Below are 18,092 nucleotides of genomic sequence, written 5' to 3'. Positions count from 1 at the left end.
TAGATTTGTTAAAACTATAATAATATATAAAGTAAAACAAGGTCATGTTAATATAGCTGTAGGAATCTTAACTTTAACTTTTATTGAGTGAAGGTATCATAAGAAACTTAAAATGGGGAACATGAATCTCTTGCTGAAATAAGTAAATACTGTAAAATTTAATAGACTTTAGTCTATTTGTCTATTTACTCATTGTGTGTGTGTGTTTGATTTGTTTTTAGGATTAGCATGAAAGAACAGAAACAAAGTGATTGCTGACAGGTTTTCTGAATGACTGATCTTGTCAAACAAAGGTTATAGAATTTTTTAAAGGGTGATTTACATAGAAAGATTAGAGAAAGGTGGTTCTAATTGGGACTAACTTGGACATCAGTAAAGCATTTCATAAAGCATCACACAGTAAAGTAATTAATGATCACAAGTTTGAGTAATAAATCTAGACTGGAGTCCTGGACAATAAACTAGCTGAAGGGAAGAGAACAAAGGCTTGAGCTGCAATTTAAGGACTAAAATTCAAGGTTCTTTGTTCCTTCAGCTGGTGATGACTGTGACACCCTGGTATCCCAATATTCACCACTGTGATGTAATTAGGATATATTTTGTACAAAGTATGCCTTGTGAGGTATCATTCTAAAAGTGTTGATCTGCTAGACAGTAATATCTCATTGGATTGTATGTGCTATCATCATATGTGAAGTTATGAAGTTTGGCTATATATGCGTTACTGAAACATCTAAGGTTGAAAACATCCACAAGCAGCCTTTCAGGTACAAAATTAAAAGGCCAAAGAATGTTAATGGCTTATTGAGGAAATACACACAAGCACAAGGATTACCCCAGGAACTCTGTACAATAGAAACCTCTCAGAGATAGTACTACACAATGGGAACTGTTTGACCCAGGTCACAGCAAAAGAGCTTTCCAGCAAGTGGAAAGAAGATATAAAAGGGGTTCAATGACATCATGATGGTACCTCATTCTCCCTACAACAACACACCTGGAAACACCTGAGGGGCAAGGACAGAACTGTGGAAAGTGATGGTCCCAGGCTAGAGGGATTTTTAGCCTGTGTATGAAAACCTGGGAAAGCCAAGGCAGCTTGTGCCTTAAGAATCTGCCATCCTGTTTATCACTCAGGGTGAGAATTTGCTAATTCATATCCTACCTATCTAGTGTGTTAAACTCAGTTTGTGGTTTTGTTTATTTACTAAGGTAATCTGCTTTGATCTGTTTGCTATCACTTATAATCACTTAAAATCTATCTTTTGTGGTTAATAAACTTGTTTTTGTTTTGTCTGAAACCAGTGCGTATGTAGATTATAATTTAGGGCAGAAAGCTATTGCATATCTCTCTCCACATTGAGGGAGGGGGCGAATTTTATGAGCTTACGCTGTGTAGTTCCCTGTGCAGCGTGAGATGGTACAATTTTGGGTTTACACTCCGGGAGGGGGGTGCATGCCTTAGCAACTGGGAGGTGCATTAGCTGAGCCTTCCATGCAGAGCTGATCTCAGCATCTGTTTGTAAAGCTGCAGCTGGGCGTGTCCCTATCTGTGTGTATGCTGGTGAAAGAGCAAGCTTGGAGAGCTTGGCAACTTATCACAGCACCAAAGTGTGAAAAGGAGCCCAGGCTGGTGGGTCAGGTGAGGTCAGTGGTACCCCAGTTCCAAGTGGCATCCCAGGGGGAACCCGTCACAGTGACATCTTGCTGTACAGTCAAAAATGAAATATAAAATAGTAAAAATCTAAGATCACAGCCACTCACATATAATACACAGGCATCAAAAATACAAACCACCCCCAAATGATCAGTTCTCAAGCAGTCAGATGCAAGAGGAAAACAGAAGAGCAAATGTGGGGAGGGGGGGTGTGAGAGGGGAGGGCAAGGTGCACCCAAACTGTCAAAGGCAGACCAACTGAAATTAATGGGTTTGCAGTGTCCCAACAAGCAGAGTGTGAAAATCTCAGTGACTGTTTTCTAGGTGGTGAATTCTATCAGTGAGGACCGTTGTCCAAAAGAGACCTTTCTCTTTGATCTTGATTAGACCTAGGGCCTTAAAAAAGACCATAACAGTCAGCCAGGGACATAATGCAACTGGTGACTGCTCAAGTAATTAGGATACATCTACACAGCAACCCCCCCACCCCCTCACAACAGCAACTCTCAGAGCCTGGGCTCATGGGGCTTGTGCTGGTGGGATAAAAATAGCAGTGTAGATGCTCTGGCTGGAATCTGGGCTCTGAGACCCTTCCCCTCTTGCCAGGTCTCAGAACCTGGGCTCCAGCCCAAGCCTGAAAGTCTACATTGCTGTTTTTAGCCAGCGTGAGCTCCTCAATCCTAAACCAGTTGACCCGGGCTCTGAGACTCACTGCCACAGGATTGTTTTTGCTGTGTAGACATTTCCAGAGAGCCTAGATTGCTAAGAGTTTTACATATTAATACCAAGGTCTTGAATTATATCCTTTGGCATATTGCCAATTACTAACCCCGTTTTGTCTTGTATTATACAACTGGGCATTCTCTTTGAGGGCACCTTGACTTTGGAATTTAGTTCCCTCCCTTTATCCAAAATAACATACATTTGTATGTTGCTTTTTGGGATGGCTGAAGTATGTGTGATTATGGAGCTTTAGGGTACAGGGTTTTCTGAGGGAGTTTTGGGGGTCTTTGTGGGGTGTGACTGTGTTTTGTGGGCTCTGAGATGAGATAATTGTGGTTATCAATGATTGGTTGTTTTGTTGTTGGTGGTGCAGAATGAGTGAAAAGGAAATGAACTCTGATCTGCTGTTGCTGTGTTTGGTTTTCATGAGGTGTAGTTCTGTTATTGGTTAGGGTGCCTAGACGAGCCCTTGGATAAACTCTCTGCCTCCTGTATTGTGAAAGGGCCCAAAATGTCCATTACTTAATCATCTGCAGCTTTACTCTTTGTACTAACAATAAAACAATCACATGCTGCTCTCAATGTCTCATATGAGATACAGCCAGAGAGCATTGCTGCATGGTTTTCTTCCTGGTAAACAACATAAAAGGGTGGGTACAATTCATAATTCTTAGGGCTGCAAGGCTTCTACTCACACAACTAATCCAACTCCTTGTTCTCATTCCTTAACTCTAACTTTCCTTGATTATTGTAGATCTAGTTCCCTTAATTTTACTATAACACAGGGTTTTGAGATTTATTTATCTTTGTTTTCCAATCAATTATATAACTTGTATGGTAGCTTTCCAAGGAACTAACACTGCTGTTAACTCACAAGTGTTGTCCAAATAGTAGAACTTTTCCCATTCATAGTCCCATTGAAATGAAGCTTGTAAGTATAATTCAGTTTAAAGTATGGTTATGAGGATTAAAGTATTTAGTAAAAATGGCATCTTATTACTGCACACACAGTAAAATTTACATCTGCTATTAGCAAAAACATGTTTTTACTCCTGCCAGCACTGCACAGCTAACATAGCTGGGGAAGACTATATTATAATCTATTCCACCTCATGCATCATCAGCAAAATTACTGGCTATATTCTGAATCTAGAATCCTTTATTGTTGGTGATGAATGATATACTGGATGAAGCTGAAGGAGCACATCTGGATTATAAAATATCATGCTGAGTGCACAGTTAGCAAACTCTTGACTTGTAAGCTGAACAGATTTCACATGAAAGTCCTTGTTGGATAATAGGGAATCAAGATGTAAATGTATATGGAATCACTCTTGTGTAATATAATAGTAATTATAGTAATATAATAAAATGATAGCAGCACTTTATATTTACAATTCAGCATAGTACATCTTTCATTCCGGATGATCCCAAGATGCTTCACAAATTGTATTATACAGCAATCACTTTCCCTGCCACTGAAATTCGGACAACTCTAAGATACAATACCAATGCGGAGTCCGGTGGCACCTTAAAGACTAACAAATTTATTTGGGCATAAGCTTTCGTGGGTAAAAAACCCACCTCTTCAGTTGTTTTTGTGGATACAGACTAACACGGCTACCCCTCTGATACTTGAGATACAATACAACACTCTGCATAAGAAAAATCCTATACAACAATTTTTAGGAGGAGGTGGAGGTAATATGTGTACAAACTAAGGCTGTCGATTAATCACAGTTAACTCACGCGATTAACTCAAAAAATTAATTGTGATTTAAAAAATTAATGGCGATTAATTGCACTGTTAAACAATAGAATGCCAATTGAAATTTATTAAATCTTTTTGGGTGGTTTTCTACATTTTCAAATATATCAATTTCAATTACAACACAAAATACAAGTGTACAATGCTCACTTTATATTATTTTTGATTACAGATATTTGTAAAAATGATAAAAGAAATAGTATTTTTTAATTCACCTCATACAAGTACTGTAGTACAATCTCTTTATCATGAAAGTTGAACTAACAAATGGAGAATTATGTACAAAAAACCCCCTGCATTCAAAAATAAAACAATGTAAAACTTTAGAGCCTACAAGTCCACTCAATCCTACTTCTTGTTCAGCCAATCGCTGAACAAGAAACAAGTTTGTTTACATTTATGGGAGATAATGCTTCCCACTTCTTAATTACAATGTCACCTGAAAGTGAGAATAGGAGTTCACATGGCACTGTTGCAGCTGGTGTCGCAAGATATTTACGTGCTAGATGTGCTAAAGATTCATATGCCTCTTCATGCTTCGGCCATCATTCCAGAGGACATGCTTCCATGCTGATGACGCTCGTTAAAAAAACAATGCGTTAATGAAATTTGTGACTGAACTCCTTGGGGGAGAATTGTATGTCTCCTGCTCTGTTTTACCTGCATTCTGCCATATATTTCATGTTATAGCAGTCTCAGATGATGACCCAGCACATGTTGTTCATTTTAAGAACACTGTCATTAAAGATTTGACAACATGCAAAGAAGATACCAATGTGAGATTTCTAAAGATAGTTACAGCACTCAACCCAAGGTTTAAGAATCTGAAGTGCCTTCCAAAATCTGAGAGGCACGAGGTGTGGAGCACGCTTTCAGATGTCTTAAAAGAGCAACACTCTGATGCGGAAACTACAGAACCTGCACCACCAAAAAAGAAAATCAACCTTCTGCTGGTGGCATCTGACTCAGATGATGAAAATGAACATGTGTCGGTCCACTCTGTTTGGATAGTTATTGAGCAGAACCCATCATCAGCATGGACGCATGTCCTCTGGAATAGTGGTTGAAGCATCAAGGGACATATGAATCTTTAGCGCATCTAGCATGTAAATATCTTGCGACACCAGCTAGAACAGTGCCATGCAAACGCCTGTTCTCACTTTCAGGTGACACTGTAAACAAGAAGCAGGCAGCATTATCTTCTGCAACTGTAAACAAACTTATTTGTCTGAAGTACGACTGATTGGACTTGTAGGCTCTAAAGTTTTACATTGTTTTATTTTTGACTGCAGGGTTTTTTTGCACATAATTTTACATTTGTAAGTTCAACTTTCATGATAAAGAAATTGCACTACAGCACTTGTATTATGTGAATTGAAAAATACTATTTTTTTACAGTGCAAATATTTGTAATAAAAAATAAATATACAGTGAGTACTGTACACTTTGTATTCTGTGTTGTAATTGAAATCAATACATTTGAAAATGTAGAAAAATTGAAAAGTATTTAAATAAATGGTAATCTGTTATTGTTTAACAGCGCAATTAATCACAATTAATTTTTTTAATCGTGCGATTAATTGCGATTAATTTTTTAAATCGCTTGACAGCCCTAGTAAAAACAATATTGAGAAAATCAAATATAGTGAAACTACTAGCTAAGCTCAATACTTATCTTTTCTATGCAGGACTGATTTATCAATGTTTGATAAAAGCTGAATACAAATTCCTAAAAAAGAACTGTCTCCTGGTACTCAAAATAAATAAATAAATAACCCCCACAAATAAACAAACAGAAAGCCAAGTTAATGCAGAAATACCTGATATAAAATTTAAAAAAATATATTTTTCAATATTTCATTTGTTGGGACAAAGTACAGAAACACCTAGATATAGTACATCAATTTCAGTATGGTGATTTTTGCCCACCTGGCAAAAACAATGGTATTAGTGGAGAACACCATATGTCCAGTGTTCTTTTTTTTCCCCCCCTTCATTTCATGTCCTGTTTGAAGACCAATACCAAGAGGTTTTCTCTCAAACTTTCAGGTGCTAGTATCAACCAAACCAGTATCCTCCCCCAGTTGTGGAGGTATAAAAATGTTAGTGACTCAGGGTGGGGATCTGAAAGCAGAGGTGAAAACAGTGGATTTAGCTCTAACACTGAGTCCATTGTGGAGGAGATGGATTGTTCATTTTGCGGTGGAACTAGACTTCCCCTCTTTTTTAACATTAACTTTTGTTGAACCTCCCCAAAATTGTATGTTGTCTGGCAAGTTATCTTAGTAATTAGAGATGGGTCAAATCTGAACTTCCTTGAAGTACTTGGGCTGCAGGATTCAGGATTTTGGTTTGGCCTCATTCCCAATGATAAATACAGTATATAAATAACTTGTGGCATCAGCAGATAACTTTAATACTATGCAGTGCCCCTTGTTTCTACAGAGATTATCATGCAGTTAACTTGACAGACTGACGTGTATTTCACAGTAGTTATCTAAATAATTTGTCTTACTACCATAGCAAGTACAAACTGTAATACTTGTGATTCATCTGCAAAACATACCACATGCCAATTGTTTTACTAGAAGTATTCTAGGAGGGGAATCCATGAGAGGAAAGGTTAACAGCATAATTAAAAAGCCAGAGATTACAACAGCAGTTGTAACAGTGGGTAACTGACTCCACAGCGCCACAGTTTTCAGATACCTGTGTATTCTCTTTCAGAGATGCTTACATACACTTTTTAAAAAGTTCTTCTTTGTGAGAAACTTGGGCAAATCCCTCCTTTTGGGACTAAGCCTCAGTAAACAGGTTTAGTACAAGGGGTCCCATATAAGTGGTGAGAATAGAATACTTTCCCACAGATAAAATGGCTACTCTGTAGCCATTAGTACACGCTCAGTCCTTCGTGTCCAAGTTCATACCAATGTTGTTAAATGGCTGTTGAATCTGCATTATCAAGGAATTTCCCCAGCCTCCCCCAACATTTTGTTGCCACCTTAATTTCTTATTCACCCACATTTTGAAGTATTTACTGATCCTACTTATTTCAACTGATATTCACTTTCTTGAGCTTTGTTAAAAACTTATTTAATCAAGCTCACCTAACACTGGCTTTGAAGTTCCTACTGAAGGACATAACGGCTACCACAAACATTTTTATGATAAGCTGATAATGAAATAACCTCTCAACTAATATTACTAAGCTGTCTGAAAAAATGTTCATAACAAAAAGAATTAAAATAGCATATTAATTCATACTATTTCAACCCAAGTAAACAAGCAATCTTTCATACAATTAGTTGCCTCTACTTAAGTTGTAACAGATATGTATAGTAGATGAATTAAGATGTGTGTAATTAATTAAATGTCATGAAAAGTGAGGAAGTGAAATCCAGTACAGGTGAGGAGCCTATGCTCAGATAAGGTTTTATATTCCTGCACTGCTACCTAAATTTTCTCTATTAGAGATTATCAAGCAAAAATGTAATTCAGTCATAAGAACTCTCACAGTACAAAATTCTACAATCCATACCTCTTTATATCCTTTTAAAAACTCCAGTTTGTTATTGCAAAGCAGTACGTACTACGAGACCTCACAGCCTTACAAGCATCTATGTCCCATAAGACTCAACATCTGTCTTGCTTGTGATGAGTGAATGAAGTGCACTTTAATAACAATCAGTATTTTTACCTGCTGACTACTATGTCGATGGACATCCTCTTTGAAATTCATTTTTCTCTGCAGGTCCCTTACAACTGCAGCTTTATTGTCATGAATATAATCATCTGTTGCTAATTGCTGGGGCTTTACATTTTTCTTCATTAGTCCATGGGTTGCTCTAGAAAACAGATCTGTTACTAAAATGCTGATAATGATAAATAGTAGTGAATCACTTTTGTAATGTCATTCATTATACTCTAAATATGCAAAGAAACCAGCTGACTGCTTCATCTATTAAACAGAGAAAAAAACTTACTATCTTACTGTGTGCATTTAACTCTCCTTAATGCCAGTAGGAATTAAGAATGCACATCTAGAAAAGAATACACATTATATACTACATCTTGGTTCCAGATCCTTCCTTTCTGGAATGATGTCATCAGAATAACACCAAGCTGTTCAAGAAATGTGTGTACATCTAGGCATAGGTACACAGAGACATAGATGTAACATACCAAAAAAGTTAATGGTGTTTACCTTACCAGGGTAACCATGTAGTGGGTGTGTCTTCACTCTCCCCTTCTCTTCTGATATTTTCCCCTGATCATTCATTCCTTTCTGTGCCCTCCCCTTCCCGGTTCTTCTAAGCCAAATCCCTACTTTTCCATTTCTGAGATGCTGTCTCTTTTTAAACTAAATAAAACTTTAATAAATGTTTGAATATTAAACAACAGTCTCTACACTAAGCTACTATGACATTGGAACACTATGGCCTTCCTGCCCCAAAAGCAATTGGGGAGTAAATCTGGAATGTACTAATATAATTAATTAGTTGTGTTCTGACTAATGGGAAGTAACAGTAGAAGGGGTAACAGTCCCTCACTATGAAAAGCACATTTATCTTAGATCATCCCGCACAAGTTTGGTGTTATCTCACCATTCCTACTGCAGTAACTCTTAACATCAGCAATAAAAATAATGAAGCTAAAGTTCTGGTAAATCATGGAAATGTAGGGCTGGAAGGCACCTCAAGAGGTCATCTAGTCCAACCCACTTCACCGAGGTAGGACCAAGTATACCTAGACCTAAATGTTCATCTGTTAACTCAAATAATTTTCAGCTCCTCTGTATGATTATTTTTGTGCCCCTCATTTTGATGCTTGCTCCCATATTAAGATGCACATTTGGCCCTTGGCAGTTTAGGAGCTATTTACATGTGGAGTTAGCTCTGGGCTATGAGCCAGGAACTGAATAATATGGATAATAATAGTTACCTACCATACCTCAGTATTCTGAGGATTAATTAGTTAATGATTGTAAAGTGCTATATAAACATGAAGTGTGATTAATGTGAAGGGAACAATTATTCTGCAGTACTTATGCACTAGCTCCAACTGGGTTTTTGTTTGTTTGTTTTTTGCCTATTGTTGTTGTGAGGTTGTAAAAGCCTACAGAGGTTTGGTGGGGTAGGGTTAAAATCGTAACTAAGAACATGACAGCTCTGTTTCATGTGTCAGCCTTCCATGCTGCGACTGCAGAAGACCCCAGGCATGTGTTCTAGAAATGTTGCTGAGCTCAGCAGAAACCAATTACCTGGTGGTGCTGAGCAATCTTAAATGTACAAGGGGAGAGGTTTCTTCGAACTTTACTGTGAAAGGCTGGTGAGTGTTGGGAGTAGACATAAATTTTTGTAAATTCCTAGATTTGTCTGTATTTGACATAAAGTTATGGTCATGGGGACTGCACACAGGACTGTGAGTTAGGAGACTCTAGGTTTATTCTTGACAGTCACTGCCTTGCTGTCTCTCATTTACTCCATGTGTAAGATAAGGATAGTAATGCTAACTCCCCCTTTGTAAAGAGTTTGGAGGTCTATTCATGAAAAGATCTTTAAAAGTGTTACAATCTCACGCAGTGTTGGTGTGAGATACAGCAGTTATTATTATTATTAATAATCTCAACTCTGTCAAGAAAACAATGACAGAACACCCTTTTCTGGCCTTCAGGCAACCCCCCAGCCTCTCCCAGCTCATCATCAGAAACAAGCTTCCTACAGACCAGGACACACCAACTCCAAGTAGCACCAGACCCAGCCAGAACAATAGATGCAAAAACTCTAGATGTTATCTTCACAGCTACGATTATCAATACCCCCAACCACATATCTTTCAAGATCCGTGGGTCCTACACATGCCAATCACACTATGGGGTATACCTCATCCAGTGTACTAAATGCCCCAATAACAATCCCAGACAATCCCTACGCTCTCAAATGAACTCACACAGGAAAATAATAAAAGACAAAAACACCATGGTGAACACTTTTCACAAAGCAATCATTCCATATCTGACCTATCAGTCTTCATCCTCAAAGGACACCTGCACAACACCTTCAAAAAACAAGCCTGGGAGCTTAAATTCATAACTTTACTAGACTCTAAAAATCCTGGACTGAATAGAGGCACTAGATTTATGTAAAACACTATATAACCCACTAACCCCCCCACACCCAGCTTTTTTTTCCTCTTTCCCCCCATGACTGCAGCAGTATTAACTGGCCACTTCACCTTGAACAGTCCCTTGAAATATGTGTCATCTACTTATTCTAAACAATCTGTTCCACGGTGAGTACATTTCCCAGACCTGAAGAGGAGCTCTGTGTAAGCTCAAAAGCTTGTCTCTCTCACCAATAGAAGTCGGTCCAATAGAAGATATTACCTCACCCACCTTGTTTCTCTAACAAAAAAACGAGACACTTGAAACATTAATCTTTTGGGTATAACATCTTACTTGTTTGGTTACATAGAGCACACTAGTCTGTCACATAAACCTCTCTCTACCACTTGTTCTAATAATTAAATTACCATTTATTTGGAAACTATTAATTCATCAGAGCTTTTATATGGGTCTTTAAATATTTAACAATTGCAAACAAAACAGCATCCTTTTGTAAATTATTTTTAGATATACCTATTCTATATGCCTACCATTGGGTCACCGTGTCTTGGTTACCAAATCCTTTAAAAAATTTTAAATAATTTACGCACAGTAGGTAAATGAGCTTTTATAGCTCACAGATAAATGGGTTTAGATTACTTATCCTGTAAAATCTCTTCCTCCCACTAACAGAATTCTCTGCATCCCTGACGAAGTCCTGAGAGTCCTCAATATCTCCCACCTCCATCCATTTTAACCCTACCATCTTGTCATCCTGAGTCCACCCTGTCCTCCAGGTATTATGTTGTAGCTACCATCCTTCCAGATGGGCCTGCCTCAAAGCTTCCTTAATTGGGCATAAGGGTTGAATGAATCAAATCCTCCTCTCCAAGAAGTGGGCATGCTGCTAAAGGATAAAAACCCACCAATATCTTTTTATTTCTCTTTCATGAATGACATTATTTCAACAAAACATCCATGTGAGCACAAAACAGAAATTAACCATGGTTTCAAAGTAACCTCCTGTACCAACTTCAGCTTGTAAGTTTGTGCTACTTACGCAGCTGGTGCGCTTCTAGGCAGACCCATAGCATTGGTTGGTGGTATAGAAGGAAGTGAAGGAAGGACAGAACTGAGAAAGGCTACTGGGTTCTGAATCCGGCTGATTGGAGAGACAGGAGTAGGAAGTACGCTGTGGGGCTGAAACTGGTTCAGGCTAGATATAGAAAGCAATAGTGGAGGCAACACTGATTCTTTGGGACTTGCTAGAGGCTGCTCACTTTGGCTTGTAAACCTTCCTGGAGACCTTGTCTGGATTGGTGGAGGAGATCCTACGAAATTTTCCTTGTTCATTGTTCTTTCGGTTCCTTGAGGCATGCTGCTGAATGTAGGCACTGGGGAGCTGGAAGGGGAGTTGATAGGTGGTGTGGTGTTCTGGGAAACAAGGAACTGTTTCGGTCGGGTATAGCTGAATGTCTGGGAAGGAGAGGCTTTGGCCTGCTTGTATATAGTTGATGTAGACTGCTGGTTGAATGAAGTAGCAGAGTTCAATATACCTGTGTTGAATGGCAGTTCTCTTGGGGATGTGGGAGATGGCTGCTGTAGATGCTGCTGTTCAAGCAAGACTTGGTTGTGGAGCTGTTGTAACTGGGTGGGATCGCTGTATACAAAACAAGGATAGGTGAAATCTGTCATGTGGCACACCAAACTGTTAAACAGGTTGTCTGTGCTGCCACTGTAATTCTGAGAGTATAAATTTTCATGTGCAGCTGGTCACACCTTGGGCTCAAAAGGAAAGGGGAGGAAATTGTGATACTGATAACAAAAACTAGGGAGAGCGTCTTTCCTTCTCCCAGCTCCAGTTACATACCATGTACTGTGGCATCAAACAAAGAGAATGATATCGGGTGGAAAGGAAATACTGTTAAAATAAACCACTCCTTTCCTCTGCTAAAAACCCTTCCCCTTTCTTCCCAGTGCCATAATACATACTATTTGATTGGGACAGTTTTGTTTTTTTAAACTTTAACAGGTGAAGAGAACTATTTGCAGGAATATAAAACTCTGATCTGGAGACTTCATTTCCTTTATTTGAAGAGAGTCAGATTCTGCTGTTATGGTTAGTACTTAGTAGTTCATCTCCACTGAAGTCTGTGAGCTTGCACTGGTGTAACTGAGAGAACAATTAAAATGAACTTTTACAATCCAATATCAAGCCTACCTTGTTAACATCGGTTAAGAGTTTAAACTGAGTGCTGAAACCAATAGTATGGTAAATAAAACTCTGTAATAACTACACTTCAAGAGTAAATGTAATCAGCCTTAATTTGGCTAGTGTTGACATTCAGTGCAGGGCTGGAGTACATCATTCAGGGAGTAGCTGCATTTCATGCAATTTTTATTTCCTAGATGTTATTTATAGTGGATGTCTTTGTTTACTTTGCAGTCAAGGCAAATTCTTTCCCACATTATGTGATATATTTTGTTATAGCATATGGATAATAGGCTGCCTGTCCCCTTAGTGAAAAACAACATAAATAACCAATATGGGATGTGAAGAGTCATCATGTAATAAATTGCTCAATTTTTCTTTAATATCTGACAAAGAAATATAGACAAGCTGCTATTGCTTATTTTTTTAATGTTCATTTTATATTGCACTTTAATCTTCACCATTCTATGCAGAGTCTTCAAACCTTATGGTGCATTCATCTGTCTATGAATTCACTTACATTTTCTTCACAGGATTTATAAATTTCACATGAAAATTTATCTTTCTGGCACTCCAAATCCAAACCCCATGAATTTAGTGGACCTTCAGATTTATTTAAATGTAACTGTTGTTCTTCACATAATTTAGTACCCACAAAAAACTATGTTAAAAGAACATTATTAAGATTTCAAAGTCAAGCACTGAAAAGTTACAAAATGCCAGAATTAAGGTTGCCTGTGCAAGTTTAATTTGGCCTCCTTGGGCATCTGCATTATGATACAGCCTTTAACTACATGATCACATATTATTTTTTCCACAGAACTCCGTAGTCATTCAAGTGTTCGGCAACATTAATAATGTTGTGAAGACTTACCATGTCCCTCCTCGGCCTTTTTTTCTCTAGACTAAACATGCGCAATTCTTTCAACCGTTCATCATGTCAGGTTTTCTACATCTCTTATCATTATTGTTGCTCTCTTTTGGACTCTCTCCAGTTTGTTTACATCTTTCTTAATGTGTGGTACCCAAAACTGGACACGTTACTCCAGTTGAGGCCTCAGCAGTGCCAAGTAGAGTAGAACAACTACCTCCCTTGGCTTACATAATACATCCCAGAATTACATTTTCCTTTTTCACAAAAGCATCACACTGTTGACTCAGATTCAATTTGTGATCCGTTATAACTCCCAAATCCTTTTCTGCAGTACTACCATCTAGCTTATTATTCCACATTTTGTAGTTGTGCATTTGATTTTTCCTTCCAAATGTGCCAAACAAGCTGTTGGCAAGTCACTTAATCTCTGTTTTCTCATCTGTAAAAGTGATATGATACTACACACTTGCCTCAGAGTATTAATTAGTTAATTTTGTAAAGTACTTTTAGATCTTTAAATGTAGGTTTGCTTGTTTGTTTGTTTGTTTGTTTTTTATGAAGGGCTCTACACTGCTTGCTATATTGGATTTGAGGCAAGGAGCTCTATAAGTTCCATTAGCAAAAAGATAGAAGTTTATTTCTTTAATTAACTGCAAAAGGGTGTCCAGATAAAAGAGGATGCAGTTTGAGTGTAAATCATTGCTGGGATTCCAGAAGTTGCCCTTGAACAAAATTACACTGGTCCTTAAAATCTCCCCTCAGACCACACAGTGCTCTAATCCTGCACTGGTGTCACACCGTCTTAAACCTCTAAATATTTGATTTGTCTCAGGATGAGATTAATTTTCTGGGTTATAAAGTTATAAGGGAAGGTCTCATGAATCTTCAGTTTCAGTCAAGAAATACTACACCTACTTATCTATATGAAATACAAAATTGTATGTATCTACTCCAGATAAGATTACATAAGCAGAGCTGAGTGAGAAACTTGCAGAGTGTGCTTGCATTTTGCCTGGATCCAGGCAGTATGATTAATCTCTTACTTGCAACAACACACACAAAATATCATAGAATTCATAACACAAAAAGAAATGGGAAAATATTTTTGAATTTTAAAAAAATGTTGTAATGCACTTTCATTTTCTCATGAAATACACATGAAATCAGAGTTAATTTAATGGAATGTGATTTCTAACACTCATATTAAGACTTAAAATCCCTTTTACTTACAGTTTTGGTTTAGCCAGTACTGGAGGGGGCTCTTTTGTAGGTGAGGTTGGCTCTGGTATTTTCATTGTCTGTCCACTACTTTCCTGGAAGTAGTGTGGTCTAATCTGGTTTGCAGATACTCCTCCATCTTCTGATGATGTTTCACTTTCTCTATCATCTTCAGGCAGTTTAAAGTGCACCCGGAGGCCTATCTTAGAACTTGACCTGGGTTCATTGTGGTTCACAAGAACCCCTTCTAATTTAGGTTTTGGGGGCTGATCCACCACTGGAAGTGAAGGGATGAATGGGGTAGGATGTTGTTCAGCAGCAATTAAGTTGATTGAACTCATTGTATGAAGGGCAGCAGTATTGCTATGGTCCTCAGGCCCTGAAATGGCAAATATTAAACTTATATTGTTACTTAAATGTGGTGAATTAGATTACAGTAAAATCATAACTGTTGCAGTTGGGAAAGCTCAGATTAATGCCTTACCTAGCTTTGGAATGAATTGCTTTGCTGTATTCATACACATACACATACCTATTTCTTAAACTTAACAGGGAATATTATAAAGAGACAAAAAAGAATTTTTCTACAATTGGAAAGATCTAGAGGTGACCTACACCCCTGTTCCCCAATGAGTTTGCAAGCATCTTCAGAATCAGTCAGAAAAATTCTCTAGCTTTTATGGTTGCAAAGGAAACCTTCCAAACATGAGCGAAATGCAAACTAATGCTGTGCTGAGTCTTTCTTTCCATTTATTGATGCGTTACTCAACCAGCTGCTTTGTATCTCAGAAGCTCAAAGCAGGTGAGTGGCAGTTGAGAATCTGGGCCAACGTGTTCGTTTTGGGCTTTATACTATAGTAAGAGAACTGATACACTGGAGAGAATCCAGGGAGATTACAAAAAAGATTATTGAGCAAATCCTGAGGTCAGTGACAGTTTAGCTCGAGAAAAGATGCTGCAGGATTTGTCCCTTCATATCCTACCAGGATGGACAGAAGTACTCTAACTGGAGAAGTGAAGTTCTGAAAAGACACAGCAATCTGCTCTATACAATATCACAGCCTGATCCATTTATATGTACTTGCAAGAAAGTTACTAAAAATTCTCTCTTACCTTTAACAGTTAGACAAGCAATGCTAGAGACGGTGCCATATTTATTGCTTGCAGTACATGTGAAATTCCCAGAATCTTCTGAAAACACCTCAGCAATTACCAAAGTGCAAATGTCCTCTGAAATTCATCAGCAGAAATATTAGTGTTTTATAGCCCACTGTAAGTGAACTCATGCTAATGAAACACATAAAGGCCTTGCCTACATTAGGACATTTTCTAAAAATTTCCCACTACTGCTAAGAGTGATTTAGCTTCACCAGTGTTAACAATGTTGGCAGCCCTAGCATAAGTTGGCTACCAGCTGTCATTGGCAGATCTGCAGCAATTGGTGTCCCATCTATAATAGGGCTCTAACATTGCTTGCACAAGTGAAGCTGAACAGGTGTTAGCAATATTGGGAACATTTTCTAAAATGTCCTTACTAGGGATGCCAACTTTGTAATATTTAAAACCCAGACACTCCAGGAGGAGTGCTAGAACGTCCCCCGGCCCATCCCCCCAGCCCAGGGCACCCCATGTTCTCCCCATGCCCCTCCCCATTCCACATTACCTGGGGGCGGGAGAGGTGCTCTGTCCTCCCTCGCGCCGGCTCCCCCCGGCACGTTCGGCCGCCCTCCCTGGCAGCCAGGCCTGAGTGGGGAGTGGGAGGGAGCTGCTCCCGGTTGCTGCTCTGTGCAGTGTGGCCAGCTGCTTGGGAGAGAGCCTGGCTGGGGAGGGGTGGTGGTGACAGCCTGCTGCCTGCCTGGGCTCGGCTTCCGGGGACAGGAATAGGGTTGCCAGACGTCCGCTTTTCAACCAGAACACCCGGTTTAAAAGGGACCCTGGCGGCTCTGGTCGGCTCTGCTGACTGGGCTGTTAAAAGTGTGGTCGGCAGTGCAGCAGGGGCCTGGGTCTAAGGCAGGCTCCCTGCCTGCCCTAGCTCCGTGTGGCTCCAGGAAGCAGCTGCCAGGTCCCTTCAGCCCCTAGGCGCATGGGCTGCCAGGGAGGCTCTGCATACTGTCCCCACCCCCAGTGCCAGCTCTACAGCTCACATTGGCCGGGAACCACGACCAATGGGTGATGCGGAGGCGGCACCTGTGGGTGGGAGGGCTGCATGTGGAACCTCTCTAGCCACCCATGAGCCTAGGGGCTGAAGGGACCTGGCGGATTCTTCCTGGGAGCTGCGGTAAGCGCCGCCGGGATTCCGCACACCAACCCCCTCCCCCAGCCCAGAGTCCCCTCCCGCACCCAAACTCCCTCCCAGAGCCTGCACCCCCCCAACACCCAGCCCTGAGCCCCCTCCTATACCCCAAACTCCTCATCCCCAGCCCCACCCCAGAGCCTGCACCCCCAGCTGGAGTCCTCACCACCCGCCCTGCACCTCAATACCCTGCCCCATCCTGGAGCCCTCTCCAGCACCCTGAACCCCTCATTTCTGGCCCCACCTGGAGCCCGCACCACAGCCCATACTCCCCCTCACACTGCAACCCCCTGCCCCAGCTCAGAGCCCCGTCCCATGCCCCAAAGCCCTCATCCCTAGCCCCACCTCAGAGCCTGCACCCCCAGCTGGAGCCCTCACCCCCCTCCCACACCCCAACCCCCTGCCCCAACCGAGTGAAAGCGAGTGAGGATGGGGGAGAGCAGCAATGGAGGGAGGGGGTATGGGGCGAGCGGGAGTGGGGCCTCGGAGAAGGGGCAGGGCATGGGCAGGGCCACGGGGAAGGGGTGTTCGGTTTTGTGCCATTAGAAAGTTGGCAACCCTAGACAGGAGACAAGCATGCCGGGGGGACATGCTCAGTCGCTGTCCCCGGAAGCTGAGCCTGGGCGGGGAGCAGCCTGCCACTGCTGCTCCTTCCCTGCCAGGTTCTCTCCCAGGCAGCTGCTCTGGTCCCACCCCTTCCACTCCCCGCCTGGGCCAGCTGCTGTGGGGGGCACTCGACCCTGTATGTGCACCCCCCAACGCGTCGCCTAACCATACTTTTGGTGTCCGGTTACTGCTTCTGACCGGACATTGCCAGGTGCCCCTTTCGACTGGACTTTCGAGTCGAAAACTGGACACCTGGCATTCTTAGTCCCTACTATATACAAGGCCAGAAAACAAGCTCCCCTTCACTAAGGAGCTTAAAATTGAATTTAAGCAAGTACAATGGGCCAAATTTTTCCAAACTACCACAAAAAGGCTCTTAAGGCCCTAAGATAGGTGGAAAAATGGGTGCAGTTAGCTGGAAACAGTTTTGGTAGGATCATCCCCTGTGGTGAAAAAACAAAGACCACATCTACATTTAGGGCCTGACTTTCAAATTTACAGGCACAATTTTGCACATGGAGTGAACTGTCACCACAGTTCCCACATCAGAAAGTCACTCTTTCTGTACCATGGAGACTCGTTGTGGGCACCAAATTCTGAATACAAATTTGGTAACTTGGTTTGAAAATGAAATCTAT

At 40.6% G+C, this 18,092-nt stretch overlaps 1 protein-coding gene across 1 annotated transcript in view; it reads right to left on the bottom strand.

Annotated features, from left to right (window-relative positions):
* MYPN (myopalladin) overlaps positions 1-18,092 on the bottom strand; it is a 136,408-nt gene that overhangs the window by 34,931 nt on the left and 83,385 nt on the right. Inside the window, exons 9-12 of the mRNA XM_074958881.1 lie at positions 15,669-15,785; positions 14,568-14,934; positions 11,312-11,911; positions 7,846-7,993 (exon numbers count right to left, since the gene is read on the bottom strand). Coding sequence (XP_074814982.1) covers positions 7,846-7,993; positions 11,312-11,911; positions 14,568-14,934; positions 15,669-15,785 — 1,232 coding nt within the window. The remainder of the gene's footprint in view (positions 1-7,845; positions 7,994-11,311; positions 11,912-14,567; positions 14,935-15,668; positions 15,786-18,092) is intronic.

The sequence above is a fragment of the Natator depressus genome, chromosome 7 (assembly GCF_965152275.1).
Source record: "Natator depressus isolate rNatDep1 chromosome 7, rNatDep2.hap1, whole genome shotgun sequence".
NCBI lineage: Eukaryota > Metazoa > Chordata > Testudines > Cheloniidae > Natator > Natator depressus.
The sequence above is the reverse complement of the archived record's forward strand: the minus strand, read 5'-3'. Positions and strand labels throughout refer to the sequence as shown.